Source organism: Podarcis cretensis (genome assembly GCF_951804945.1).
Source record: "Podarcis cretensis genome assembly, chromosome: 8".
NCBI classification, from domain to species: domain Eukaryota; kingdom Metazoa; phylum Chordata; class Lepidosauria; order Squamata; family Lacertidae; genus Podarcis; species Podarcis cretensis.
The window spans coordinates 48,625,756-48,652,626 of NC_137177.1; the positions used below are offsets into that span (position 1 = coordinate 48,625,756).

The 26,871-nt window shown below is 39.9% G+C and overlaps 1 protein-coding gene and 2 long non-coding RNA genes across 4 annotated transcripts; 1 reads left to right on the top strand and 2 right to left on the bottom strand.

The window, feature by feature from the left end:
* The first annotated feature begins 392 nt into the window (after nt 1-392).
* On the top strand, nt 393-5,310 carry LOC307222643. Its single transcript, XR_013841824.1, has 2 exons — nt 393-1,342; nt 2,336-5,310. It is a non-coding gene; the product is annotated as an uncharacterized lncRNA (long non-coding RNA).
* On the bottom strand, nt 4,984-26,791 carry DYNC1LI2 (dynein cytoplasmic 1 light intermediate chain 2). 2 transcript variants are annotated; one of them, XM_079988055.1, is made up of 13 exons: nt 26,634-26,791; nt 21,975-22,048; nt 21,351-21,467; nt 19,923-20,153; nt 16,152-16,315; nt 15,368-15,461; nt 14,444-14,579; nt 13,244-13,355; nt 11,501-11,560; nt 10,886-10,927; nt 9,598-9,715; nt 8,662-8,778; nt 4,984-8,177 (listed from the first exon to the last, which is right to left on the bottom strand). In XM_079988055.1, exons 1-13 carry the CDS (start codon nt 26,762-26,764, stop codon nt 8,071-8,073), a joined length of 1,503 nt encoding a protein of 500 aa, XP_079844181.1. In that variant the 5' UTR covers nt 26,765-26,791; the 3' UTR covers nt 4,984-8,070. The 2 variants fall into 2 exon arrangements, with proteins under 2 accessions (XP_079844181.1, XP_079844182.1); XM_079988056.1 differs by lacking the exon at nt 26,634-26,791 and having other exon boundaries at nt 21,971-22,048.
* On the bottom strand, nt 16,565-19,914 carry LOC307222644. Its single transcript, XR_013841825.1, has 2 exons — nt 19,634-19,914; nt 16,565-19,405 (listed from the first exon to the last, which is right to left on the bottom strand). It is a non-coding gene; the product is annotated as an uncharacterized lncRNA (long non-coding RNA).
* Nucleotides 26,792-26,871: the final 80 nt, after the last annotated feature.

Here is a 26,871-nt window from a genome sequence, read left to right on the forward strand (position 1 = left end):
CTGCCTGCCTCTCTCCCTCCGGGACTTGCCGCTGCTCCTCGTCGGCGGAAAGGGAGGGAAGAGGAAGAGGGAAAGCCCGCCCTGAAGCGGAGTCAAGAAGGGGCTCGGCTGAGGAGGCGGCAGCCGCCGAGGGTTCTGCCCCCTCAGGGAAGGTCCTGAGCTGGACTCAGGCCCGGATCCTGTGGGGAAGAAGGCAAGGGCTGCGCAGAGGAAGGTCGCCTCGCCATTTCCTCCCTCCCCGCCAACCGCGAACGCGAGGTAAATAGAGAGAGAAACGGGTAATGACACGCGCGCGCGCATACACACACAAATATATATCTGCACAAATACACATACACAGAGATTTTTATATTCTCTCTTTCCCCACATATTCAACAGTTAAAGAGTATGGGGGCGGGGTTCACCTGTTGAATTCTTAGGCACCAGATGGAGCAGAAAAACGACGCATCAAAGTCCTGCAAAGTTTTCAAAAGCCACAAATATTCTCAAAGGTATTTGAACACTTAACATTGAACAGTTACACCCCCACCTCAGTTTCCATGAACAAGTCAAGATTCCAGTGGCCCAGGCACTAACCCCAAGGTTTATATTTCCTTTGAAAAGAAGGCGCAACAGAGATGTCTTTGATACGTGGCTTATATACAACCTGGAGAGACACGCAGCGTTAACACTCCAGGAGGTTCTTGCTTTTCCCATGCCAGTTTTGGATGCCACCAGAAATCAACCGGCCCTCTGCTCAGCTTGCTGCATTTTAAGGGCTGCCACTTTTCTCTCCAGCTTGCCTCCAAGCCAGCTGCAACCCTAAACCACAACCCTCCCTACAACTCTGGCGTTTGTCCTAACTAACCTGGAGCTGACCCCATTGATGACTGGCAGAGAGACTGCCTTTTTAATGGCTCATCTCCTTGCCTTTTGTGCTCTGTGATGGCTCTTCTCCCAAGTGATTTCCTCAGCACAGAAAACCTGGTTTGGCCTAGATTTTGATACTGCTAAATTCAGCCTCTTAATAAGCCAAGCATTGATTAAACTACAATACCCACTAGAAGCGGAAAATTATGGGAGAATCTGGCACCCAGGAATTTAGGGGAGTCAAAGCACCCACCAACGCTTAACAATATGAGTCAGTTCTTCCTGGTTTTTTGTTGTCTTTACCCAAAGGAAAACCTGCTTTCCTTTGCAGCCTTTGAAGATGTCCTTTCATGTGTTTTAAGGCCTTTCTATGCTCAGTAAGCTCTCACAGCTGCAGATTAGAATGCACATCTTATTGGAGGAACAAGTACTAGCATACTTGCCTACTTGGTTGATTTTCCATTTCACATCTGTAATGAAAACTACTGCCAAGGTGGGTTTTCAGTTTCCATGTCAAAGGGGAACCTTGCATGAATCAGAGATACAACACAAGCAGTTTTAGCACCCTGGTTCTAAGCATGTTTACTCAGAAGTAAGTCCCACTACATTAAATAGAATTTACTCTTAGGTGCATGGATTGAAGGTTTAGTATTTCCTATTTATCCAATAATGTATAACCTGAAAGTATTATGGGATCTGCACATTTGCAGCAAATAGCAGAATAGCCTTAAAGTGATATTTATGCTCTTAAATATGATCTTAAATACAGGAATGCAGCTGGAGTGTATAAAGTGTAACCCAGCCATTTTATAGAACTGTGACACCAAAACAGTGTTTTGGTTTATTAAGGCTGCATCTTTTTTGTTATTTTATATTATGGTACATTGCTGCAGTAGCTTCTGGCTGTGAAGCTGTTTATAAAGCTACATCTTAACCAAAGGGCCAAGAAGCAATAAATCTGCAAAATTAATTCAAAGAAGTTGGGATTTTTTGAACACAAGAAGGAATTTAAATCATTACAGTTTAAATGGACATAAAATAAAACCTTGCATTAGATACCTGAAACTGTGGGGGGGTCACTTATAGTAATGAATTTTAAGACAGAGAAATTCTGGAACAAATTTCTGAAACATGTCTTTGTTATCCTTCCTTATAATTACAGGAATTTAAGGTGACGTGTGTGAGAGAAAGACAGATATAGATATATGAAGCATTAAAAAAACCCTGTAAAATTAACATTGGCAGTAAAAGCAAGAAAACTCACAAAAAAACCCAGAACTGTCACAGCATTAGATTATGCATTAAAGTCTGGACAAATAAAAAGGTCCATGGTTACCCCATAAAGCTCATAAAGCTGTTTTTAAAAAGAGATTAGACAAATTCATGGAGGTAAATGCTATCAATGGCTGCTAACTATGGTGGCTGTGCCAGAGAATTATGCTTCTGAAAACCACAGAATGCACTTGTGCTTTTGTCTTGCTTGCAGGTTTCCTACAAGTTGGCCACTATGAAAACAGGATGCTGAACTAGATGGACCATTGACCTGATCCAGCAAGGTTTTCTTATGTTCTTACCTAAGTTATGTAAATCTGCTTCAAGTTCCTTATATCCAAGATCCCATCAGTTGATATACCAAGTTCAGTGTAATGGACTTGAGACAGCTTTTCCTTCTCCACTGAATTTTTTTTTTTTTTTAAATCAAGCATAAGGCAAGAATAAAAGGCTACTTGAGCTGCTGGCAAAATAGCTTATTTATTTCCTGGAAATTTTTTTTTGAAAGCTAGATATTTTTGGCAAACTATAATCTCTGGTTCCCTCAGTTGGAAACAATTGAGCATACAGGACACGCACATCATTTTTAAAACCCTTATTCCGAGTATGTACCCTTTTATCACATCTGATAATGAATGAATCCAAATATATATTGCCTAGTTTAAAATCAGGGTGTAAAAATCCATAGTTAATAGGTTTATAAATATTGGAAAAAGGTTTGTTTGTTTGTTTAAAAAGGTTCTAAAGCCTGGATGCCAACAGAGATGAAAGCAAAACAGTCACACTAAAGTGATGCAAAGCTGAGATGGGTGCTGCTGTCATTTAGGAACGATCAAAGGCTTCCTGATCTAAATAACTTTCACTTTTCTCCTGGGCACATTGCATATTTATGAATGCTTTTTGTATTAAGTTGCAGAGGACATTTGTGATTTCTACTGCCCTGGTGTTTAAAACTACGCAAGCGATAAACTCCAAAACACCAGTTTCTTCATTTCTTGTAACTCTTGGTGGTTTAGCTCAGGACACCAGCAAGCAAAAGGGTAGGAGCAAGACTAGTTTGCCAGCACATCATGATCTGCTTTGTATCCTGAAGGTCTGATGGTCAATTCCTCCAACACCTGGAGGGCCACAGAGCTCTTCTATGCAGTCAGTCTATAGTCCAATGAAGTATAGTGGAAATAGGATAAAGAAAGGTACAGGTGTAGCAAAACAAAAATCTATGAATTCTGTTTTGGAACAAATTATATGAAGAACCACCTTCCCCCAGATTAATCTGCTCACACACTGTGCTCCAGATCAGAGTTCTTCCTCCATGTGTCCTTGCGATCAGAAGTTTAGTTGAATGGGACATTACTCATGACCTTTATAGGCACCCAATTTGTGACATTTCATTTCCCGGCAAGCCCAATTGACTTCTTCCTTAATAGTTTGCCAATGAATTGTAAATAATATTTTATTTGGCCAAGCCTTCATTTGGACTTTTAAGTATTCTCCGAAGTAAGTATATTTTAGCATGCTGTATACATGTTTTATTTCATTTATTGTATTTTGTTTTTGAAATCGTATGCCACTTTGGAAACTTATTTGGGCCAAAAGACAAAGTAAAAAACAAGTGGATAAATAAAATGGGTGATGTTTGTGAGAAGCTAGTTCAAAGGTAGCCAGTGTAGTCCAAAACAACTGGAGTGTACCACAACCCCCCTGAAGCCCAGTGGTTAGGGAGGATGGGAGTCCATAACATCTGGAGGGCTCCATGTTGGCTATCCCTGGGGTAGTTCATTCTGTTGCTCTGGTGTGATGTCCTGAATAACTTAACCAGCATTACATAATGGGCCCATGTTTATTTGCCCTCTGTTCAAAAAACAATAGAGACAATAAGCTGCTGAGTGGTTTCTCTCCCCACTCTCATTACGGTATATCTAGCTTCACTATGTGAGACATACTAATCAGCAAATCAATCACCAATTCAGTCTACTCATCTTGTCTTTTCATCCTTCAGACACATTTTTTAAAAAAATTCTTGAATGCTGCATGCCTTAAACTTAAATGTGATTTCAGCCATCTGTTTGTTTGTTTTAAAAAGAACAATTTCAAAATACATTATTCTGCTCTGGGGAAAGGGAGTGAGGTTTGTGATGTCTCAGTTCCTGCCACTCAGTTCAATAAGTAGAAGAAATAGGATCACAGCAAAAATCCCCCAACCAGCTGATGTCGAAGCACCAAAAAGGGCTTAATAAAAATGTAAATGTATACAGGAAAAGTTACCTATATGAAAACCACAGTACTTTATATTTTGTATCTAAACAGTAAACAGACACCCTTTGTATGTGATCTTGTATAAATGCACATGGTCCATCATTATGTATGTTAGGGCTAAGGCTTCTTTTGAAATGCACATCTTTTAGACTGAACAAGCTGATTCTCTCCTCACTTCATCAGTGTTTCAAAGGAAACTGCATTGTAATGCTTGTGATTTGTCCTGAGTGCTGCTACAGTCCTGTTTACTAACAGCATTTCAAGCTACAAAGCTTAACGCTCACCACCCAAACTACTGGTATGTCATTATCCCCACCCATTTTTGTCACCACCATCAAAATTGTTTGGGTCTTAGGCCCCAGACTGGTGGTTATTCCCCCCACCCATCCCAGCTTTGTGAGAAGCAGTGAATTAATTCATAGAACCAACTGGCAGATTGTCACAATGGCTGAGCCATTAGTCCGCTCCAAAATGGCAGTTATTGTGCACTGCAAGGCAGCCATACAAACAAATTATTGTATATAAAGGTCAAAACATCCTTTGCCTCAAACCACAATTTGAGAACTGCCCTGCGTAGTAAAAAAAAGCAATTCAACACTGGTAAAGCAGTCTTGGTTGGTGTTTATTGAAGCCATTAATTAAAGAACATGTCCTCATTTTTGCCAGCACTAGAAAGCAAGATTCCACATGACTGCACCTGGTTAAAGCCATACAACTGAACTAAGGGTTGTGTTGGATACATCTGCAGTCCTCATTGGAAGTTAAAAACATCAATAAACTTAGTCATATAGGAGAGTGAACTTTCATTTACAGCATGGATATGGTTAAGTTCAGTCACTTTCAATGTAGTTAAATTAAATAAAATACAACAAGTTCTGTTCAGTTTAAACAAGTTTTAAAATGCCAATAAAAAGTGCAAACTTTAAAAAAAAATCAAGCAGCATAAACATAGCATTTTGATGGAGGGCCAATCCTTAATCCTTTATATTTGCCTTCTCTCTTCAAGTTGAATAGATTATTACTTTAAGTTTTAAACATGAACAGTAGATGCAATCAATATACCGTATATAAATATAGCCATGTAATAATTTTAACAGTCTACCATACAAGTGTATCCTGAAAAATAAAGTTAATTGTATTTTTAAAATGTAAAGGCTTTTGCAGTTTGGCCTTTGGTTCCAATGCTTGAGAACACCAGAAAAGACAACTGTGCAGCTTTCCAAAGTTGCTAGACTTTGGCAACCAAAAAACACTACATTACTTACAGCTTTCTTCCTTTGAGAAACTAGGAGCATTCACTTGCAGAGTTTCCTTAAGCACTATCCGAGTAGAGGTGGGAAATCAACTTCTGTTTGGATCTAAGCACTCTTTTGCACAACTGGAAAGTGGTATGTTACTGACTTTTGCTCATTTGCAGCAGTTCTAACATTCATTTTATGAAAATGAAGAAACAAAAACAAAAAAATACCCAGTAGCCACTTGTACACATTATTGATATACAAAGTGAATTATCTGCATAAATGACAAAAACATTAACAGAAAGAGGCAGTTGTGTATTGAAGGCTTGCATTGGAACCGCATACCATCACAAAACACTTGCTCGTCCAACATACTTGTTTCCAATATGTTATGCCTTATCTCTAGGCAGCCAAGATCAGCTCTAGACTGGCCAGCCAATCATAAGGCTGGTTCTATGCCTTTTGCACGTGTGGCAAGGAGATGGAGACAGTGGTAAAGTTCCCTATGCTAGACCCCAGCATGAACTTAACCATCCCAACATGCCATGCACTTATGCATGGCATAAAATGTGCAGCTGCCTAACAGTATAATAAAGCTGCATGCCACTAGCACAGGATGCAAGTCACATCTGCTAGAGTGGCCACAGTTTTCTTTAACATGCATCTGGCAAATCATATGCCAGCAGAACCACACACCAAATTGCCCCAACCACAACTTGTCAATTTAAGATACAGGCAACTGTAACTGAGGTTCTGAAATTATAAAAATGTAAAAAAAAGGAAAGGAAAACAACACATAACTGGCACAAGTAAACATGCTTTTAAGTTAATGCAAGTAAATACTCTTAGCTTTCTAGATAGTGTTAGACAGACTTACAAAAACAAAGAGACGGCCTCTTGATGTAACACAGGGTTTGCAATTACATCCAGTACTGTGTTAGTGGTCAATTCATTCTGTATATTTAACAATATATATATGTATGTATATATAAATATTAGGGGTGTTCTATTCAGAAACAAGATTCAGCATAACACACAAATCCTTATCAATAAAAAGTAAACTCTGCATAATTCATACGGTGGTTTTTTCCCTTCTGTGTGTTGATTACAAAGATGTTTAGTACTATAACGCAAGGTAGTGTTTCTTTTTCAAATATATCGTACAGAAACTCAAAAGTGCCATTTCAGTTAACTGTGGGAGTCTTTCATAGCTCAAGCTGGCCATGGGTAATTATTTGAGTAGCAATGAGGGACAATTGTAAGATTCCTTTCCACATTTAAAAGGCTACACTAAAGGGCTATAATGAAGACATTAGTTTCTATGTTTTAACAATGTAAACCTACAAACACTAGTAATTTAATGCGAAGTGGAACAGAATTTTTGGGAGCCTATAAGAAAATTATTACAGGTTTCACAAACCTTAAGGCAGGACTGAGTTTTCAGCTACTAAAAGAAAGATTTGTATTTCATAACACATTTCATCATGGGAAAGTGATATGTCACTCATTGCTCTTAACAGGCCATGTGATTGGCATTTAGAAAAGGGAAAAAAACCCAAGGCAGAAGCTATGAGAAAACAGGATTCAAAATTAAACATTACTATAAAAAGTTACTGAGTTATTCAAAGTAAAGTCAAACAAACAAAGACTGTTTGTACTACAGTGCACAAGAGGTTCAAGCACCTTCCAAAAGACATCAGTCACTGTGCCAGGCACTTGGTCTAATCAAGCTTCTCCCTGTGTCAGCTGTGACAAAAAGGGCACCCACCACATTTCATGTAGCTTCTTGTTAAAACAAAAACAAAAATGCAATTTATAACAAGAAAAATTCCCATGATACTCAGCATATAAGCTTTGGACACTTTCCAATTGTAAAGGCTTTTGTTTTTAAAACATGATTATCTGATCTATATTCAACACAGGATGTATTAACACTGCTTTTCTCCAGTCTGTCCAACATACTTTTCACTTCTGAGCCAGATCTTGCACTTATTTTAAATGCAGCATCTTACACTCTCTTCATCTAACCATCACTCTACTACACCAGATTCTCTCCAAGTATAAATATGTTTTGAATGGCCAACTCCAGTATACTTGGAAAAGGGAACTTCATTCATCCTTAGTGCCAGCAGCTACTGGTGGCTTTTCAACAGGAATCCCGCATCTCACTTCTCTGTGCTCTTCCCTAGGAATTGCAGCTGCACCTTGTTTGCCACCCAAATCAAGAGAATTGCCCTATTTATATTCTAAAATGGTTATCTTAAAACAGAGGAATTTTATATGCAAATCTTCCTGAATGTGCACTTGATACTGGGACAAGCCAATGAAGGTTAAATTTCATTTCCCCCTGCCCCAAGAAAAACTTATAGCATCTGCCATAGCAGAGAACTCCTGGTCTTATCAGATCAATGTACATAGTTATTTGGTCATTTACATATGCAGGTTCAAGCATTAATCAAGCTTCGTTCTCTGTCGGAGAGGAGTTGGTCATTACCATAGAGTCTGGTTTGCGAGTCATTCTATCCAGTTCTTCTTGGACATTCGTCAAAACCGTTTTTTGCCCTAAAGAAAACTTGAGGTTACTATTTCAGCTAAAGCGCTCAAATAATAAAACAGTTGCAAACATGCTTTCTATGTTGTCGTGGAAGATTCTAGAATCACAACAATAAGCAGAAACCAAGGTGTGGATAATGTAGACTGGGAACGGCTTAATTCTCTGTGAGACACAACTCCAGGATCATTTATTTATTAAAATATTTGGCTGTGACATTAGCCAACCATCCATGGATTTAAGTATGGTCTATGCAGAGTAAGTTAATATGAAAAAATATTAATGCTTTTAGAAGCATAGGAAGCTTCCTTATACTGAACAATCTGAGTATTGTCTACACTGACTCGCAGCAGCCCTTCAGGGTTTCAGACAGGTGACATTCCCAGGCCTACCTGAAGATGCTACAGATTGAACATAGGATATTCTGCATGCAAAGCAGATGTTCTACCACTGAGCTAGGGCCCCTCCAGTGCTGCATTAGGCTCCAGACAGTACCTGATTTTTTGGCTGTGGTCTGCACTCCTCCGGCACCAGGACTCCCAGGAGAGCCAGTCTTTTTACTCAAGAGACTGTTGAAGAAGCTGGCTAGCACACCTTCACTTGCAGCATTATCTAATTAAAAGGAGGTGAGAAAAGTTTAAAACACACAGGACTGTGGCAGATTAACAATCCTTTATGTTCAAAATATATGAAAGGCATAAAATGATGCATGGGAGGGAAACGAATGTTACAAAGAATGTAATTCCTAACTGGCATATCAACCCATTCCCTTTTCAAAGAGGTCTATACAAAAAATTAAACATATTTAAATACAGTGGTACCTCAGGTTACAGATGCTTCAGGTTACAGACGCTTCAGGTTATAGATTCTGCTAACCCAGAAATAGTATCCTGGGTTAAGAACTTTGCTTCAGGGTGAGAACAGAAATCGTGCCACGGCAGCACAGCAGCAGCGGGAGGTCCCATTAATCATCAGGTTAAGAACAGACCTCCAGAACGAATTAAGTTCTTAACCCGAGGTACCACTGTATATTGTCTTATATTTTATTCGTGCTTCCCAATTTACTGGCTCTTCTAGCAAAACTGGTCATCACTTCCATTCAGAAATAAAACTGTCTTCCTTGTTGGGTCCAAAATTGTGGCAAGAATGTATCTATTAAATCCCATTACTTCAATAGTCAACGAAATCTGAATTTTTCTGCTATAATTATAATAGCAGATTATTATAGTTATATTATTAAACTATGGATACAAGTATTGTTCATAATTCCCTCCATCCCTGATAACTTTTAAGCCCCAACAACTGCCCACTGAGTATGCCACATGAACATTTGATTTTATCACTACATTAGTATCTGCCTTTTATCTAACAAGTTCAGTGTTCCAAGAAAAGATTACAAACAAAATAGGTTGTTTAAGTTGCAGTGCATACTTTTAATTGTTGGATCTGGCTTCTTAACAGATGCTATTGGCGAGGCACTGGGGACAGTGACAGGGCCTGCCCTGCCCTGGGGTCTTGGTGATCCGGAAGGCCCTCGTGCAGGAGATTCCTGGACAATCACAAATTGCAACAATGCAATTAACAATAAAGGAAAAAAGAAGAAAAGGGAAAAAAATGCAACTGCTAAAGTGTACTCAAGCACTTCTTTGCTCAGAGATTCCCAAATTACACCAGTGAACTTCTCCAGATTAAAGAGAATTGAGGAAGCAACAGCAATTTATATTTTCTCCCCCCAAAAAAGTAGCAGCTCTCTGCAATTTAAAAGCAAAAATTCAATTGCTAATCTAATTGCATAAATTACTTTATGTTTGGGTTTAGTGAAATATAAGGAAAACTGCTATCAGTTAAATTTTAGAGCTTCCACTATTTTTGAGTGATACTGGCTGTGTTCAGACATAACATTAATCCACAGAGTGAGATTTGTTTAAAATATGACTGGTTTACCTGTGCATGCAGTTTGAGCACTCCCACTCTGCTCCTCCCTTCCTCTGCTTCCTGATCATGGCTAGTTTGGAGAGAAATAAACCACGAGCACTGCCTCACGCATAACACTAAGCTGCTGTTTCATAGTTTGCTTCCCTACTCAACTAAGGGTGAAGTGGGAGAGCTTTAACTGCACACACCAACACACAGCTCATGCACAGTTAAACAAAGCATTCTTAAAATGAACTGTACTCCAGAGCTTACTGTTACATCCCAATGCAGCCTACTAAGTTCTCAGAATGGGTTCCCCCTGCAGTGTGTTTTATTTCTTTCTTGCCTTTCTCTTTTTAAATGTTCAATCTCTTTACACATACACAGCAGACGACGTTCTCCTCCCACTTTATTTAGTAGCTTGTGCTTCCCTAGTCAACTGCCCATATATCATTTTGAGAACTCTGGAGTTTGCTGTAGAAGTTGCATGTTTTCAATGATACCCCATTTATCACTGTAAAAAGTTTGTCAATTTCAAGTATCAGTTTTTGGGTATACCTCAGGCACAGATTTGTAAATACATTCAACTGGTAAAATGATCTATTTACATAGTGTAACAGAATAGCAAAACACCTTCAGTTGCTTGGGATATTTTTTTAAAATGTTGTACATAAACTGCATGCAATATTTCAAAAAGATACTAAGCAAGCACTGTAGTAAGGTTTGATCATTTCAATCATTCAGGCTATGAAGCTCAGGCTTACATTTTAAACTACAAATTACTTTCCTACAAACACATACTTACAGAAGCTCTTGTAGGTGTGGCTGGCTGCTTGGCAAGGTGAGACTGAAAAAGAACAAAGAGCTCTTAAATATACTAGGGAGAAATGTCCCAAAATTTAAAAACGTGTGACAATGATGCTATCTTGTGAACTTGAGCTTAACCTTACTCAATGTGATTCTGACACTTTTACAAAGTTATTCCCAAATAATATCACTAGAGGGCACCAGAATTAAACAGGAAAAGAGGTAAGGATTCTGCAGTACAGTTGCATCGCATCATAAGTGGGGGTTAAGTTCCAAGAGTCATGTTTATGCAAAAATGAAACTGTTGATATATGCTTCTCAAGATGCTATGGAATTCTTCATGCTGTTGTTAAATGCTTCATGTGATAAAGCTGAGTCACATCTTATACACATTTAAAATGCAAATTCAGCTCAGCTGCAGTCCATTTCAGCCTTTTTCTTCTGCCAGCATCTCCCTCTGTCTCCCTCCTCCTCTCTTCTGATGGCTTCTACCAGTCACTTGCCTGGAGGAGTCAGGGGAGGCAGTGGAGACATGGGAGAGGCCTCCCCAATGGATTTCTTCCCCACCTGCCAGCAAAGGAAAAGTAATTCTGGCTATATGTTATTTTCTTACCTGCTGCTTCATAAGAAACACTTGTTCATCTTCCGCTGCAAGTTCTTTATCATGAACTAACTGATGAGAAGAAGAATAAAACACAGAAAACTTCATTATAAACAAAAAATGGCTGCACAAATTATAAGGGGGGGGGGCATTACCATGAAAGGTGTATATATAGTAAATTATCCCTTCAGTGTCCTAATAATCTGGGATAATTCCTGCTCTCTGCTGTCTGACACAAGTTATGTAGTAGGTGTGGGTGGGTGGGTGGGTGTGTTTACATGCATGCAACTCCAGTGAGGGAATCCTGCAGCAGGCACAGCTGGAGAGATTATCTTCCTAGCAGCAAAAATTTAGTACCACAGCTGCTATGCCAACATTCCCACATTTAGTGCCCCCTCAATGTTTTGTGACTCCAGTTCCCATCAGCCACAGCCGACATGGTCAATGGTCAGTTGGTGGGAGGTTTAGTATGAAAGATCTAGAAAGCACCAAGTTGGGAAGGCTGTACTAGCCATGGAAGCTACAGGAAGACAGGGAGCATGTGGAAGTTTCTGGACCCAGCAACTCCTTGCAATTCTTTCTGACTCCTTTCTTGCTTGGCTGGTTTTAGAAGGGGGGGGGCCAAGAAGTACCCCAATTAGTATTCAATTCTTGTTGGATTAGTACCCCAAATCCATTAGGTCCTTAAACACATGGCAGCAGTAGTAGGCTGTTTGTTGGTTAAAGAGAGGATTTCCAACTTGGAGGGCTTGAAGACAGATTCAGTTTAGAAGCTTCCTCCACCCCAAATTCCCCCCAAAATACAAGACACCTTATCCATAGACTCAATAGGAATTTAACAGATATGCCGTGTAGATGTCAAGAATTTTTCAGAACAAAAACTTTTATATGCAAAGTCACAAAAATATATATATAGTCTGTGACCTGGCCTCCTCTTGTGCATCATTATTTTTTAAATGTGTATCGATAACATTCCCTAGGCAGTTTACAAAATTTAAAAGGCAGGGTGGTATTCAACTAACTCATCCCCAGAGCAGACCCCCTGCAAACTGTAGACTTGGAAGTCAATTAATTTAAATGAAGCTACTCCAAGTATGAACAACATATTTTAAAATATGTTGCTTTAAACATTAAGATTAATAAAAATCCAGGACCAGCTGTTCTGCCAACAACTCCATGGGAAATTATGATTTAGACAGAGCTGATCTACTGGAAGAGTTTGAGCCTATGCATTGGGGGCGGGGGTTCAGACTACAGGTCACATGCTAAATTCCCTATCATCCTGATTCAATTTCACATATTGTAACACAACCCCAAATACACTGCATACATACACCAAATACACAGCAAGCAGTCTACAGCTAAAGCTTCCACCAGGATATTTAGAACTACATTAATCAATTTTCTTCTACTCATAGTACATTGGATCCAAGCCACCATTCTTTTGTCTCTTCCCATATGGAAATGCAATGTACTACATTTTGTCAGGGATTGAGAGCTGTGTTTTGTTTGCTTTTGAAACCTTTTGCATTAGTCCAATCAGACTTCAGTACACCTGCCTCACTGCAGTCCCCAAAGGGTTACAAATGTAAAAGGAATACTGTAGGCTAGGCAAAAAAATGAGGGTGGCGGTTTATAAAGTCAAATTATTGGCTTAGCATTCTTACCATGGCTCAGGATACTGAATTCAATGTAGTGGTTACTTACAGCCCTGCACACTTGATAAAGTATAAAGTATAATTCAATGGTGCTAACCTTTCTTACAGGAGGTTTTACAATGAAGTCTTCATATGGATCTTCTGGTTTCACTGTTGTGAAGTTTTCATGTAGAATTGAAATTTTCTTTTCATTGTCCCAGCCAGCAGGTCTAGCAAGAGAAAGGATTCATGTCAGCACATCCTCTTTTTCAGAAGGACAGCATAATGGTGGCTGGCACAGGTACATTTTGAAAGTATTTGTTTAGCTTGCCTTTTCGCATTTGAGAAAAATACAGAAAAAGTGTTATTACACTGTTGTACATTAAACGGGACATTCTTCATTCTCCCACAAAGCAAAACTGTCCTCAATGAAGTAAGAAGTATAATGCTAATTCACATTACTGTGAAATGCAGGAAACCAAAAGAGACCAATTCCCTGGATCACCTTACAGTCAACTGCAAGCACTACAGAACATCTGGGTGCACTGGCAAGCACACACTCAGCAGGAAGATGGAGCCAATCCTGGCTCTAAGTGTACCTGCATTGATCACATTTATACTTTTAAAACTGTGCTGTGTGAAGTGACCTTACAACTGAAGAACTGCACCTAGGCCTAGAAGCAAGGATGAATTTGGTGCTACCTGCCACAAAACCATTACCCCTTTCCTTATGATCAGTTGTAATCAGGTGAGCCCTCAACTCCTTGGGGAGGAAGGAGACAGAAATATAACACACAAATGAATGTATGGTTTGTGTTGGCATTGGCCTTTATATTGGCCAAATATCCCAAAGAGAATGTTATGTGGAGTCATATTAACTTAATTTTTCCTGAGCAGCACTACTATCCTTGCATGACACAACTGTGGCAAAAGACATTCAGGCGTGGAGAAGCACCAGAGCAGCTTATTCCACTTCACGGTGGCAATGGGAAGGGGAGATACTTGTCTCCTTGCAGAAACAACAGCAACTCCACATCAGATAATATAACCTGGTGCTTCAGAAAAGCAGTTCTAAAGTTCAGGCAGTAAGTATGCAATCTTGAGTGTTCTTATTGGAAAGGAACTTCCATTAAATCAACGTAGACTGACTTCTGGCTAGCATGATTTAGAGTTGTATATATATTGTGCTATCTTATTTATGTTTAATCTACTACAGTGTCTCCTTTTCATCCATCAGCCCCCTCCCCATCTTATTCTCAAATTAAAGGGGATTTTCAAGTCTTAGTGTAAATGTACAAGAAATTGCTCTTCAACTTACATGAAAACTGCATCCTTTTCTACCACTAAGGCAGGTGTGATAAAATGAAAGCCATATGTTTTATGTACAATGTACTTATATAACAAATCAAGATTCTTTTCCTCTTTAACTGATGAATAGATCAAGGCTGCGCCATCTATTAATTTGCATTAAGGAAAACTTTGAAAATGTTATTAAGATCAATTGAAATTAATCTGCTAAATTTGCATTTTATGTTTTTTAAACAGAGCCAAGTTTCCAGAAATGAAATACTTGAAATACTGTAATGGGATGGGCCCTATGTGCAATTCCTTAACATGAAATGGGCTGTACATTTCAGTGTCTAATGAAATACAAAGGGAACAGACAGCTTGAAAGTAAAAAAAATAAGGTGGCAACATGACTAAAAACAATCTGCTAGGTTTAAACAGAAAGTGCCATTCCTAAGCGATCCACAGTATTTACTAATATATGTATATATCATATAATACGCATATTAATTCCTACTTATAATTAACTAATGCAGCACAATTCTATGCATGTCTACTCAAAACCAAGACCCACCATGTTCAATGTAAATATGTAAAAATGAAGCAAGCATGGACATAGTGGGATTTAATTCTGAATCAACATGCAGAGGATTGCACTATTAGTTGTACATTTTTTAAAAAAATCTAAGATTGAGCAAATTGATCAGTCCTTAAAGGCTGCCAGGCTACTACTGAAAAATAAAGTGTGGAGATAAAGTGTTCGTCTTTACGTATGCAGTACAAAAAATGAAATATACAGGAAACAAATGATTTTTTTTCAATAATGGGGAAAAAATAGACTCAGACCATACATTTGGGTTGAGATGATGGAATACTGAGCTTTATGTAAAGTGACAGCACTCAATATGGCACTGTTTTTTATTCCACTACTTATGCTCAAGTAAGAAAAAGATACATTGTAAGCAGAATCTACGAATGTGCGACTGAATGAAGTCAAAATGTTCTTCTCTGTAGTCAAGTTCCTTTTCTAATACACTCATTGCATCACACTGAAAAAGAAACACAAAGAAAAGTCTTAAGAATTCTAAAAGCCTGAAGTGGAAAATGTGTGCAGAAAATACACACTTTTGCATAAATTAGTGTTCAAAGCAAGCTTGGTTTGGGGTCATGAAGCAAAATACTTCAAAAGCCATCAGATATTTTACCATCAAGTTTGGAAAGACAAAATATCTTTTATTAAAATATCACAAAAGCACACATTTAAACTTCATAGACATCACATACTTTAAGACACCTTACTCCTCAGCTTTGAAACAAATTCAGAAAGGTATTTTAATTTGCATATTCATGCTTCAGAAGATAAAAGTTTACAACTATTGATCACACTTTAAAGTTTGGGGCTTTTCTGTGGTGTGTATATAAGATTAGAAACTGATCTTCCATTCTCTGAATTTAACTGAGAGACATTTTACAGATTTGAAAATATGGATAATAACTAATAGAACAGAGAATCCTGAAGAAAGAAATGGACTGCACTCAATGCTCTTCCCAGACATACTAAAAATCCAAATATTTTTACATAAACACACAAATACTGACAATTACACTCTTTTTTATGAGCAGTGACAAACACAATGTATATCAGGATCACAAGAAATGCAAGAGGGCAATAAAACATATCATTAGCAATAACCAAAATACTTTCCAAGAATTGCCAGTAAACGAGAGCTCAAACTTACCTTTGTACAAACTACTATCACAGGGATGCCGAGGTTGTGAGTCAGAACATTATCTCCAAGTGGTAGAATTACATTTTCATCATCTTGTCCTGATGGGCCTCTTCTCTGCGGTGACCCCTGATACCCATCTTCAGGTTCTACATATTCCTGAAAAGCCTTCACAACTATGATAAAAAAGAATAGTTTTACATGTAATTATAAAATACTGTGGGTGATATATAGCACTGAGTGAGGGTAATTTCTCATTCCTGCCCCTTCTACTTTTGAGGGTCCCTCAACCTTTTGGAACCTATCTGGTGGGCACACAGAGCTTGGAGACGAGGGGAGAGAAGAGGGAATTCTCTTTGCTGCCAAGCACCACTTGAAAACCACGCTTTAAAGTTATGCAAAGGGGAATATGTTTTGATGTTAAGCAAAATGTGGAGATTCAGTAAAACTATTTATTGTTTTTTAAGCTGCCCTTCATCCTTTTGGATACCAGGGAAGTTTGCAAAAGAATCAAACAAAAATACAGAAGAGTTACTAAAAGATTAAAATGTCTAAAAGAAATTACACTCATAAACAAAATCAATACAGAAGAAGCAACATATCAATTGTGAGATTCCAAACAATGTTTACCTCTCAGAGGAGAAGATGATCCTTCAATTGACCAGCTAACTGACCAGGAAGGACTAGTTAACAACATGCAAAAAACCCGGGATCCTGGTCTATGGTTCCCAAAGAAGCCAAGGTGCTTTTAAAAAGGTCTGAAGTTAGCATACAAATCCTGACTTGTTTAGGAGAAACAAACCAGGATTCCTCCCAGGTTCCCACATCACAGCAGGCTAGCAGTTCCTGGTTAGTTTTACCCACCTGCACAAAGGGTGGGGGAAGTGAACCAGCTGGATGCACCAGCATGCTGGTCACTCACAGTAAGCCAGGATAAGCCAGGAATCCTGGCTTATTGTGAAATGCAGATGCAGCCTTTAACTTGCAAGTTTTCTTTTTAGCATAAAGCAACACTCTCTCCCTGCATAAATTATTAGTCATTACTGTAATGAGTTTTAATTCGGCATTCAGAGACCATTTGTGTACATCTTGGTTTGAAACTTCAACACTGCACCATTTCAGAAAAAAATTAACAGACTTTGTAATGGTATTCCATTAAACATGTTATCACTAATTAGTAGATGAACCTTGGCAACTCATCCAACAGGCCCCACAAGCAGAAGTGAGGTAGGCATGTGCTGGAATGCCTTGTGACACTGAGGCTGCTGCTGCTCTCTTTCCTTAACCCACAGGGGAGGCAATCAGAGCAAGTAACAGTTAAAATCGTGGGCAAGAGTTAAGCACAGCTACTTGTCTTGGAGCAACATTTGCATTCCGCTGCTGAGGAAAACCAGGGAAGCCTGGTAGTGTGGACTGGAAGGGAGGGAGGCCTCTCAGACAAGAATTGTCCACTGGCAGCAGAGATGCATGTTAGAAATAAGGTGAGTGTCCGAGTCAAGGAAGGGCTGCAGCAATAGGATCCTTAGGCTGCCCTTAGTTGCTGCTTTAGGTACAATGATCCTTCTGTGGGGGAAAAGCACAGAATCAGCAATGCTCTGCCCTCTGCATTTTTCAGCAGTTTACTTGGCAGCTTCCATTTCAGCAAAGGAATGAACACCACAAAAACTGCATGAAATGTGACAATGGGGAGACACAGAAATGGCAATTTATTTTGCTGAAGCTCAGAAGCAGGCATTGACTTTGGTCACAATAGGCATCATTGGCACATGACTTGCCTCATGAGACAGATATGGAGTGATGTAATCTCCAATACAAAATGTACTTCTTGGTAGGAAGAAAGGGATTATTTTACCCACTGAATTTGATAGGATCCTCTTGGTTTAAAAAAACTGCACAATACAGCTTTGACAGCCACCTTTTACATTGTCCCACTAGTTTAAAATGAGTGCACCGTTAATGTGCAAGTCTGCAAAAGCATCGGGAAATTCTTGTCAGATTGCATTTCTTTACAAAGAAGCAAAGTGTCAGAAAACTTTGGGACAGACAATGAGAAACCATTTATTTCAATCAAACTTGCTATACTATGAATGAACTATATTTTCAGGAACATTACGGCATGGTGAAGAGAGGTTCTCCAAGTTCCAGTAATAAGTCCAACCCTGTGCAGTGGAAAAACATTCCGGCACTGTACCCCTTATCAAGGGAATGTGCAATTAGATACCACTGTCTCCTATCCTGAACTATCATCTATTTAAATGACATTTCTATTGTGCACAAATTCTGCATAGGTATTTTCATGAGCACACTTTCCACCTCATTGCATTAATATATAAATACAGATTCAAGTTTTTAATATAGCAACCAACTATGCATACCTGAGGGCTCACACAATGAAGAATACTAAGTAGCAACTGTGGTTCTCCTTACAGTCTTTTTATGAACTTGGGGTATTATAACCTTGAAATTGATGCTATCAGTGACAGGAAAGCCAATACTACAGGATGTTTATTGGTTTCACAGTTGACTATCTTTAAATTATGCCTGTTTCTGGAATTCAGCAAACTGCCACTGTGCAGAAATGTTCCATACCTCACTCTGACTGTCCTCAAAACTTACGGGACTCCTGCATGCATTAACTGATGACCCATGATTACTCACATGTAAAAACCTCAAGTCATATTCTCTTAACTGCACTTCTCCCACCTCACAGGGGGTCTACCTTTGTTGACCAAGCATGACTGAAGCTGTACAACCTGAATATATTTTAGTAGGGCTTGCACAGATAGACCATCAAAGTCTTCTAGATGTGGAGATACTTTAAGAACCAGACAAGTTCTATTATTTGCTATCAATCCCCCCCCCCAATGTATGTGTGCATATGTGCACATTGCTCTGAATTTAATAGTCATTATTACTTACTAGTTTATTGCTCTTAGGTACTCTCTTAAATTTTGCAATGGATTTTATTATTATTGTAAGCTGTTCTGATAGCCAGTTTTGGCTGGAAATGGAGTAAAATAATAAACAATCTCCATGCTAACCAACCTTCTTGCCAGAGATTTCTAAAAAATATTTAGCAACATAAGCTCTTGATGATGTTAGCAAGTAATGAAGTCAGTTTCTTAAGCAGCCTTCAGTGTGTCTTGCTCTCCAAATATATGTTTTATCTATATTATTCCAAAGTCTCCACACCTTGTTCTGCAAGGATATGGAAAAGAAACTGTATTTGATTTGTTTACAAATTTCAGAGTTCTCACAATTCCAAACTCTGTACAGTGATACCTCAGGTTACCGACGCTTCAGGTTACGGACTCCGCTAACCCAGAAATAGTACCTTGGGTTAAGAACTTTGCTTCAGGATGAGAGCAGAAATCGCATGGTGGCGGCGTGGCAGCAGTGGGAAGCCGCATTAGCTAAAGTGGTACCTCAGGTTAAGAACAGTTTCAGGTTAAGAACGAACCTCCGGAATGAATTAAGTTCTTAACCCAAGGTACCACTGTAATAGGAATGAGATTTTACAAGTCACTTGTGCATTAAACAAGTCCAGAACATATGCCCACAGCCACAATCCTCACCAAACTATCTATATTGTTTCAATTCATGCGCAAAGCCTAGCTGAAAGGAAGACTCCCAAACATGAACTGCTGCCAGGGAGAATAAAGACAATGCTAGGCTACATGACCACTGGTGGGTTACAATAAGGCAACTGCATATGAATTTAAAAGCGATCATCCCCGAAAGTTGTAGGGATACAAAATAAACTTTCAGTCTTGCATTACTTACATTGCTGTTCCATATCTCTCATCTCTTCAGGGGGGATTTTCAGCTTATCAATATGTTCACGCAATACACTTGCCCATTTCTGTAAGGATTCCATAACAGTCCATGGTCTAGACATATCTGCCACAAAAATGACAAGGGTCTCTTGCAGCGATTCTGCCGAAACAGCAAATTTCAAGAGCCCTTTATGGTACAAGTCCCCATCAAGAATCCAGACGTTACAACGGGTCTGATCTGAAAGGAAGGAGAGATGTCCTCATTAAGAAATCATTTTCCACAGTTATTATCAGCATTAGCATCACCACCTATATACTTGGCATTTTACAAAGAATGAGAAAACAAATCCTTAATCCCACAGGGACACCTATCTCAAATTTGACACAAGTGAGACAAAAAAGGAAGAGGAAGGAACTGGAACCAGGATCAAGCAAATAATAGTATATGTGTGTATTGCAGTCACACAATTTGGCTTAGCTACAATGGATATTAGGACTAAGGGTTACTCCACAGCAGTGATGGGGAGCCTATGGCCCTTGAGATGCTGCCGGATTACAACTCCCATCATCCTTGATCACTGGCCATACTGGCACTGGCTGATGGGAAGTAGTGTCCAACAACATCTAGAGGCTCATGTGTTCCCCACGACTGTTCCAAAGGCTTCACAGAAAAAGTGGTTTTTTTAAAGGAGGGATTTGATAATAAAGGAAGGACATGTCTAGACAGAAAGAGAGGAAGATCAAGGTCATTTCAGGGAGCAGGAAACTTGATGTTGTTGGAGCTGACTGAGAAAGTCACAAATATGAGTATGCCAAGATATTAAGAGCAGAGAGATAAGAAGTGGATAGCCATGGAGGATTTTCAAGTGAGGACAAAAGTCTTGTGCAGTATCCAGGAGGGGATAAGAAGTGTAGGGATTTAATGAAGGGTATCACATGGCTAGAGCAAAAACAGAGGTGAATCATTTTGGGAGCATTTTTCAACATATAAAGAACAAATGGATTAAATCACAGCTGCAATTATTATTCTGGGTAGTGGTGCTCACCCTTTGGAATGCCCTTCCATCAGATGTTAAGGAGATAAGTAATTATATAATATTTAGGAAACATCTGAAGGCAGCCCTATATAGGGAAGCTTTTTAAGGTTTAATGTTTTACTATGTTTTAATATATGCTGTAAACCACCTAGAGTAGCTGGGGCAACCCAGTCAGAGGGCGGCGTACAAATTAATAATAATAATAATAATAATAACTATTACTACTACTACACATATTCACATGGGACTAAGCTCTGTTGAACACTGTTGAGACTTCATTCCATGTGAACATGCATAGTCAGAGGCTTTGAGAAGGCAGTAAAAAAATCAGCTGCCCTTTAGAAGAGGCCAGCCTTCAACTTTAAGCACAAGACATGCAAGTAAGGCAAATACATTACCATCTCTGTCTTCATCATGGATATTTAGGTACAGGTATTCCAGGCCTCTTCCTTTCTTCCCATGCTCTGCTCCTTGGATTTTAGTCATTAGTGTTGTTTTGCCCGAGCCATCATCACCTGCCAATAGGTTTAGAGGGCAGAAAACAAACATCAAGAAGCTCATCTCTTCCAGGAAATGATCAAGCCTCCGAGCTGAGAATTTAGTGGGTGCTGGAGAAACAACTCATTTATTCTGTTATAGGGTAGCAAAACAGCCCCATTACAGGAAAGAGAGACTCTCTTGGTTTCAGCATCACAATTCACATTCATAAGCTGAACTTACTCTTTCACTTACTCTACAAAAAGGTCACATTTGCATCTTTAATATTTTGAATGTATCTTCTTAAGGCTATTAACATGCACCACAAGCTCTTTTGTCAGTACATTAGATCTAAGATATATTGTCAGCACAAAAAAGATACAAGATCAACTTTAGCCTGGCTATTATTTTATTACTTGCCTCCAAATAGGCTGTGTACTAAATTAAACAGCTCATTTTGTTCTATCAGTTAAATTTGTCTTTAAAAAGTAATCCAGTGTCAGAATTCCCATAAGAATCTCCCACTATTACTCACTGATACTTACCAAAGACAAGAATATTTTTGCCTGTGGGTAATTTAGACCTGGATCGTGTGGCAACTTCACTCAGTATTGAGTGCCTGCATAAAACAAGTTGACTTATTAGTTTGTCTGAGACATAACACAAATCAAATGAAACAAAATAACTGTCAAAGGGCATTTCTGTGCAGGAAAGGTTTATGTATTTCAGGGGTGGAGAACCTCATGCTCAGGGGTCAAATGCAGCCCTCCACAGGCCCCTCTCTCTTACCCTTGGAACTCTCTCCAGGCCTCGCACTATCCCCAAGCCACACTGTCACCGGTCCTGTTCAGCACCCTCCTCAAGTGCCTTTGCTTGGCTGAAACATGTCCTTGAACTGTGATAATACCTCTTGCTTGCCAGGATAGAACATGGAGACAGTCTGGGGTTGGATGTGCAAGTGTAGAAACCTCTGGCTTTTGCATGGCTGGAATTTAGCCTCTTGTACAAATGTAAGAACTGTGTCCATTGGTTTACACACTTTTACCTCTGACCCTGCCCTGGCACACAGACTATGGGCCGAAAGAAAACCCAGAAGACACCAACCTATCACTCACCAGGATCATCCGCTGACTTCCAAGTCAATTAAGTCAGGAGGAATGAGAAACCTGCTTCAGCCAAAGGGACCAAATCCCTCATGAGCGACCTTCCAGGTGCCATATTCCAGCAGTGGATGGGGCAAGAAGCAAAAGTGGACAGAGTAAGAGATGTAACTTTTACCTTCGTACAGGCTACATTCCAGCCATGCAAAAGTCATAGGTTTCTGTTCACACACAGACACTTCTCCATCCTCCATCCAGGCAAGGAAACAGCATTATCACAGTTCAATAATACATTCCAGCCAGGCAAAAGTACTTGCAGAAGGTATGCTGCAGAGCCAGTGAAAGGTGTGGCCTGGAAGAGGGTAGGGCAGCCAGGAGAGAGTCCTGAGGGCCTAGAGGGGTTGCATGTCCCTTACCAAGTGAGCTTGCTTAGTGCTCCTGCATGTGTACAGAGGGCCAAACAGAAATCCACTGATTTCACAATCCAGCTCCCGCAGCCATCCCTACATAGATACAGTTGTGTAGTACAAAAGGCAGGTGGGTGACATGGCCAGAGGTTTTGGATTATGTTCCCAGATTGTATAAAGGCTCTATGCTGTTGCCAACCTTTTTTTTAATAAAGCAACCATTAGATATGCATGCTTGTTCAGGAAATGTACAATGTACAAGGAAACTTTATTTAAATCAGTTATGTTATATGATTCTATGTAAGTTGTCTTCACTTAAAATTATGTATTATTTATTTCAATACAATCAGAAAGCTCAATCCATCAGTTTTGGCCTATAATAGAAAACTACCATGACTGGCACACTAAGTGTGATGAGTTATGTGCTGTTTTTGTCTATGCAGCACTGCAATGACACTTGGTAGCAAAGGTGTTTTTGGAAACCTGACCTCTCATGAAATTCTGCTACTCTGAAGACAGCTGATTCACTGCTGATTGCTCAAATGATAGTAGTATATTTTAAGTCCACTAATCTTGTTAGTTTTGCTTAATAAATGAATTTTTAAAAAAGCCAAAAAAAAAAAATACAACTTGTTTAGTTTCCAGTTTCACTTTAGTTACTGCGGATGAAATTTCTGGTTTTGTCTGTTTTAAATAGATATACACATATATCTTCAAGAAAAGCAGAACTCACTGATAATGCTGTCTAATTCCACTATGCAGGGAGGGGGCTATGCTACTACCGTCAGATTCTTTATTACTACAACTAATGCTTTCCTTAAATATTGAAACTCAGTAAAAAAAAATATTTCAAAAAAAGAGGGGGAGGGGAGAGAAACAGTACTACTGAGCACCACTATTCTGAAGGGAATTTTCAATGTATTCCTAATTGTGATATACTTCTAGCAATATGTCAGCAGACCTGTATCCACCAGAATGCAAACACAGACACTCATGGGTAACAGATGCTCAAATCCCTAGCCACTTAAACCTCATTAGCAATGTGCACATTAGCCTTTCCTTTATCCTCACTTTAAATTCTACTGAGTGGCTTTGCTCAAATTCTAGATCTTCTCCTAGAGCACAGAAGTGGAGCTGGAAGAGACATTTTTAGGCCAGACTGCCAGGTTTGGCCAACTTCTACAAAACATGTAGGGTTCCAGTAGCAGCTGAAAAACAAGAGTAAGCATCTGTCCAAATAAATAAGACCATGTCATACTAAATCACTCAGATTGCACATATAAAACAAAACACAATAGCCCTATTAGCATTTGTTTGTATAGATCTGATATACTCTCTCTTGCTCAGGAGTACATCAAGTTATAATGCTACCTCCTTCACAATAGTAAAATTCCCCCAAGAGATAAATCAGTGGCATTGCTTTCAGATGCTCTGCACTGCAAGAGGCAAAATCAGAACCCATAATACTTGAGTGGTCACAGAGCATATCTGATACTGGAAACAGCCTCTCTGTATATCACAATGTAACTATTACTACCTATTCCTATAAACTCCCAAGGGAAATTACATAATACTGTTAAAAATATTGTGCATATGCCAACACCTGAGCATAAACAAGAATAAAGGGAGCTCCCAAGCAGAGCATGAATTTCTGTAGTGTTTGCTGAGGGTCAGTTCTGCAACTTGATCTTGCAGTCCAACAAACATACACATTTATTTATAAAGCTATTTATAGACCACACCTCATACAAAATTCCAGAGCAGGTTACAACAAAATATACAAAAGAGCTAAGATACAACCAAAAACAATACAAAATAATCCTAGAAATGAAGACTGGATACAAAGGTGCTGCACAAGAGAGAATGCGTGAAAAAAATAGTTAATCAATATAGGGTATTTTTTAATATAAATTAAGCTGTTTTACAATGGGGCTACAGAATCTCAAATATATTCACAGGAAAAAAATGATTTCATAATAATTTAGTTTAGTATTTGCACCTCTCTTTTCTATTAAAATTAAAGTCAAAGCTGCTTACAAAAAAAGATAATGCCATAATTGATTTCTCCAAGTTAAGAGCATTATGTCCAGTTCTGGGCACTACACTTTTAAGAAGGATATTGACAAACTAGCATTAAGAGGATGACAATCTGGATGGTGAGAGGTCTGGAAACCAAGCTCTGTTTAGAATGGTTAAAAACTATGTTTAGTTTGAAGAAGAGAAGGGGAAGTATAATACCAATCTCCAAATAGCTAAAGACTTGTCACATAACAGATGGAGCTCTATTGCTCAAGAGAACAGGACCAGAATCAATGGAGGGAAAATGCAGGGAACAAAGATTTCGTCTAAATGCTAGCGTAATTTTCATATTGGCAATAGACAGTGGAACCGACTGTCACATGAGGAAGTGGGCTTTCCTAAGCTAGGCATATATAAGAAACTGGACAGTCAATGTCAGGGGTGCTGTAGTTGCAAGATCATGCACTAAGTGGGGAGGGCTCCTAGGTCTCTTCCAACTCTATAATTTAAAGGATTTTTATTTTTAATTTGACTGACACTGCATTTTCAATCTACTCCATCTTCTAAAGCCGCCAAGATTTTATAACCTAGCCTATCAAGCAGGTGTCTGTGGGCAGTTCTGCAGCATTTGAAGAGTCCTTTGTCAGAGTGCTGTAGTTGATTCTACATTAAGCAGGTGTTTGGGCTAGATATCCTCCAAGGTCCCTTTCAATTCTATAGATCTACAATTGAAGAAAAGAAAGACCAGCACTAGATGCTTCAGAGTTCAGCCTGGCACAATATTCCTGGACAAAAGCTGTCAGGCTAGAACCACACGTTGGTTTAGATATTTTTCTCCGTTTAAATAGATGGGTCTGAGTATAGGAATGTTGTTTTTAAATATACCAAGAGAGTAGGCGGGGTGAAAATACAAAGTGCATCCACTGCTCATCTAAACCACCATCACATGAACACTTGAGAAGTCAGCCCTGCTAAGGCATGAGTTTCTGCTGCATTCACACTGAAAGTAATCATCAACAAAGCAATCCAGAGCCTGTCATTTTATCTCATTAGCTTTTTCAACAACCATGGCTGCCAGCTAGGTCAAGATTAGGGCTGCTGGCATCGCATTTTAAGTGGGCACAAGAGGGTAACGCTGCATTTTTGTTCCTGGGCCTCCATGGGGGGGGGGCGGGGAGGTCCCTGCTGCATAATCCTTCGATGGAAAGCGGGGGCGGGGTGGGGGACAGAGAAGTGATAATCCTACTTGAAAAGGGATGCTCTGGACCCCACCGACACGTAGCTTCTTGGCTTCGGTGCCTACGGGGCTCACATCTATGCACCTATGTAATTGCACAGCGAAAAAGAGACAGGGAGGGAGAAGCGACCCTTCCTACCCCAACCAGCCCTTCTTCCTCAAGGCTCATAACTGCACGAGGAGCCCCTCCCAACACTAGGCAGAGCCGGGCTTGAGCTGTCAAAGAGCCACTGGCGGGATCCTAGGGCCTCCAGGCAGACCCGGCGGAGCCCCGGCAACGGCTGCTCCCGGGAGCACGGAGGCTCCGAGCCCACCGCTGAAGCCCAGTTCCCGTCAGGACTGTGGAAGGCAGACAGAGCAACCGGTGCCCCTCCCTGGCCAATGCCAGGCCGGCAGCCAGGAGCCGCCAGGAGCCCAGGCCAGCCTAGCGCGCTTCCTCACCAAAGGCTCTGCCCTTCGTCCTCCTCGCTGGCGAACTCGGCGGCCACGGGCCCGTCCGGCCCCAGCAGCTTCTTCTCCGCCAGCACCGGCGCCATCTTGCCAACGGCAGCCACCACAAAGAGTGACCTCATCCGCCCAGGCCCCGCCGAGAGGACCCCGCCTTTCCCACGCGCAGCGCCGAGGACCCCGCGCGTCCTGCCGGGTGCCGAGTCGCCGCCACCCACTCAGGGCCCTTTCT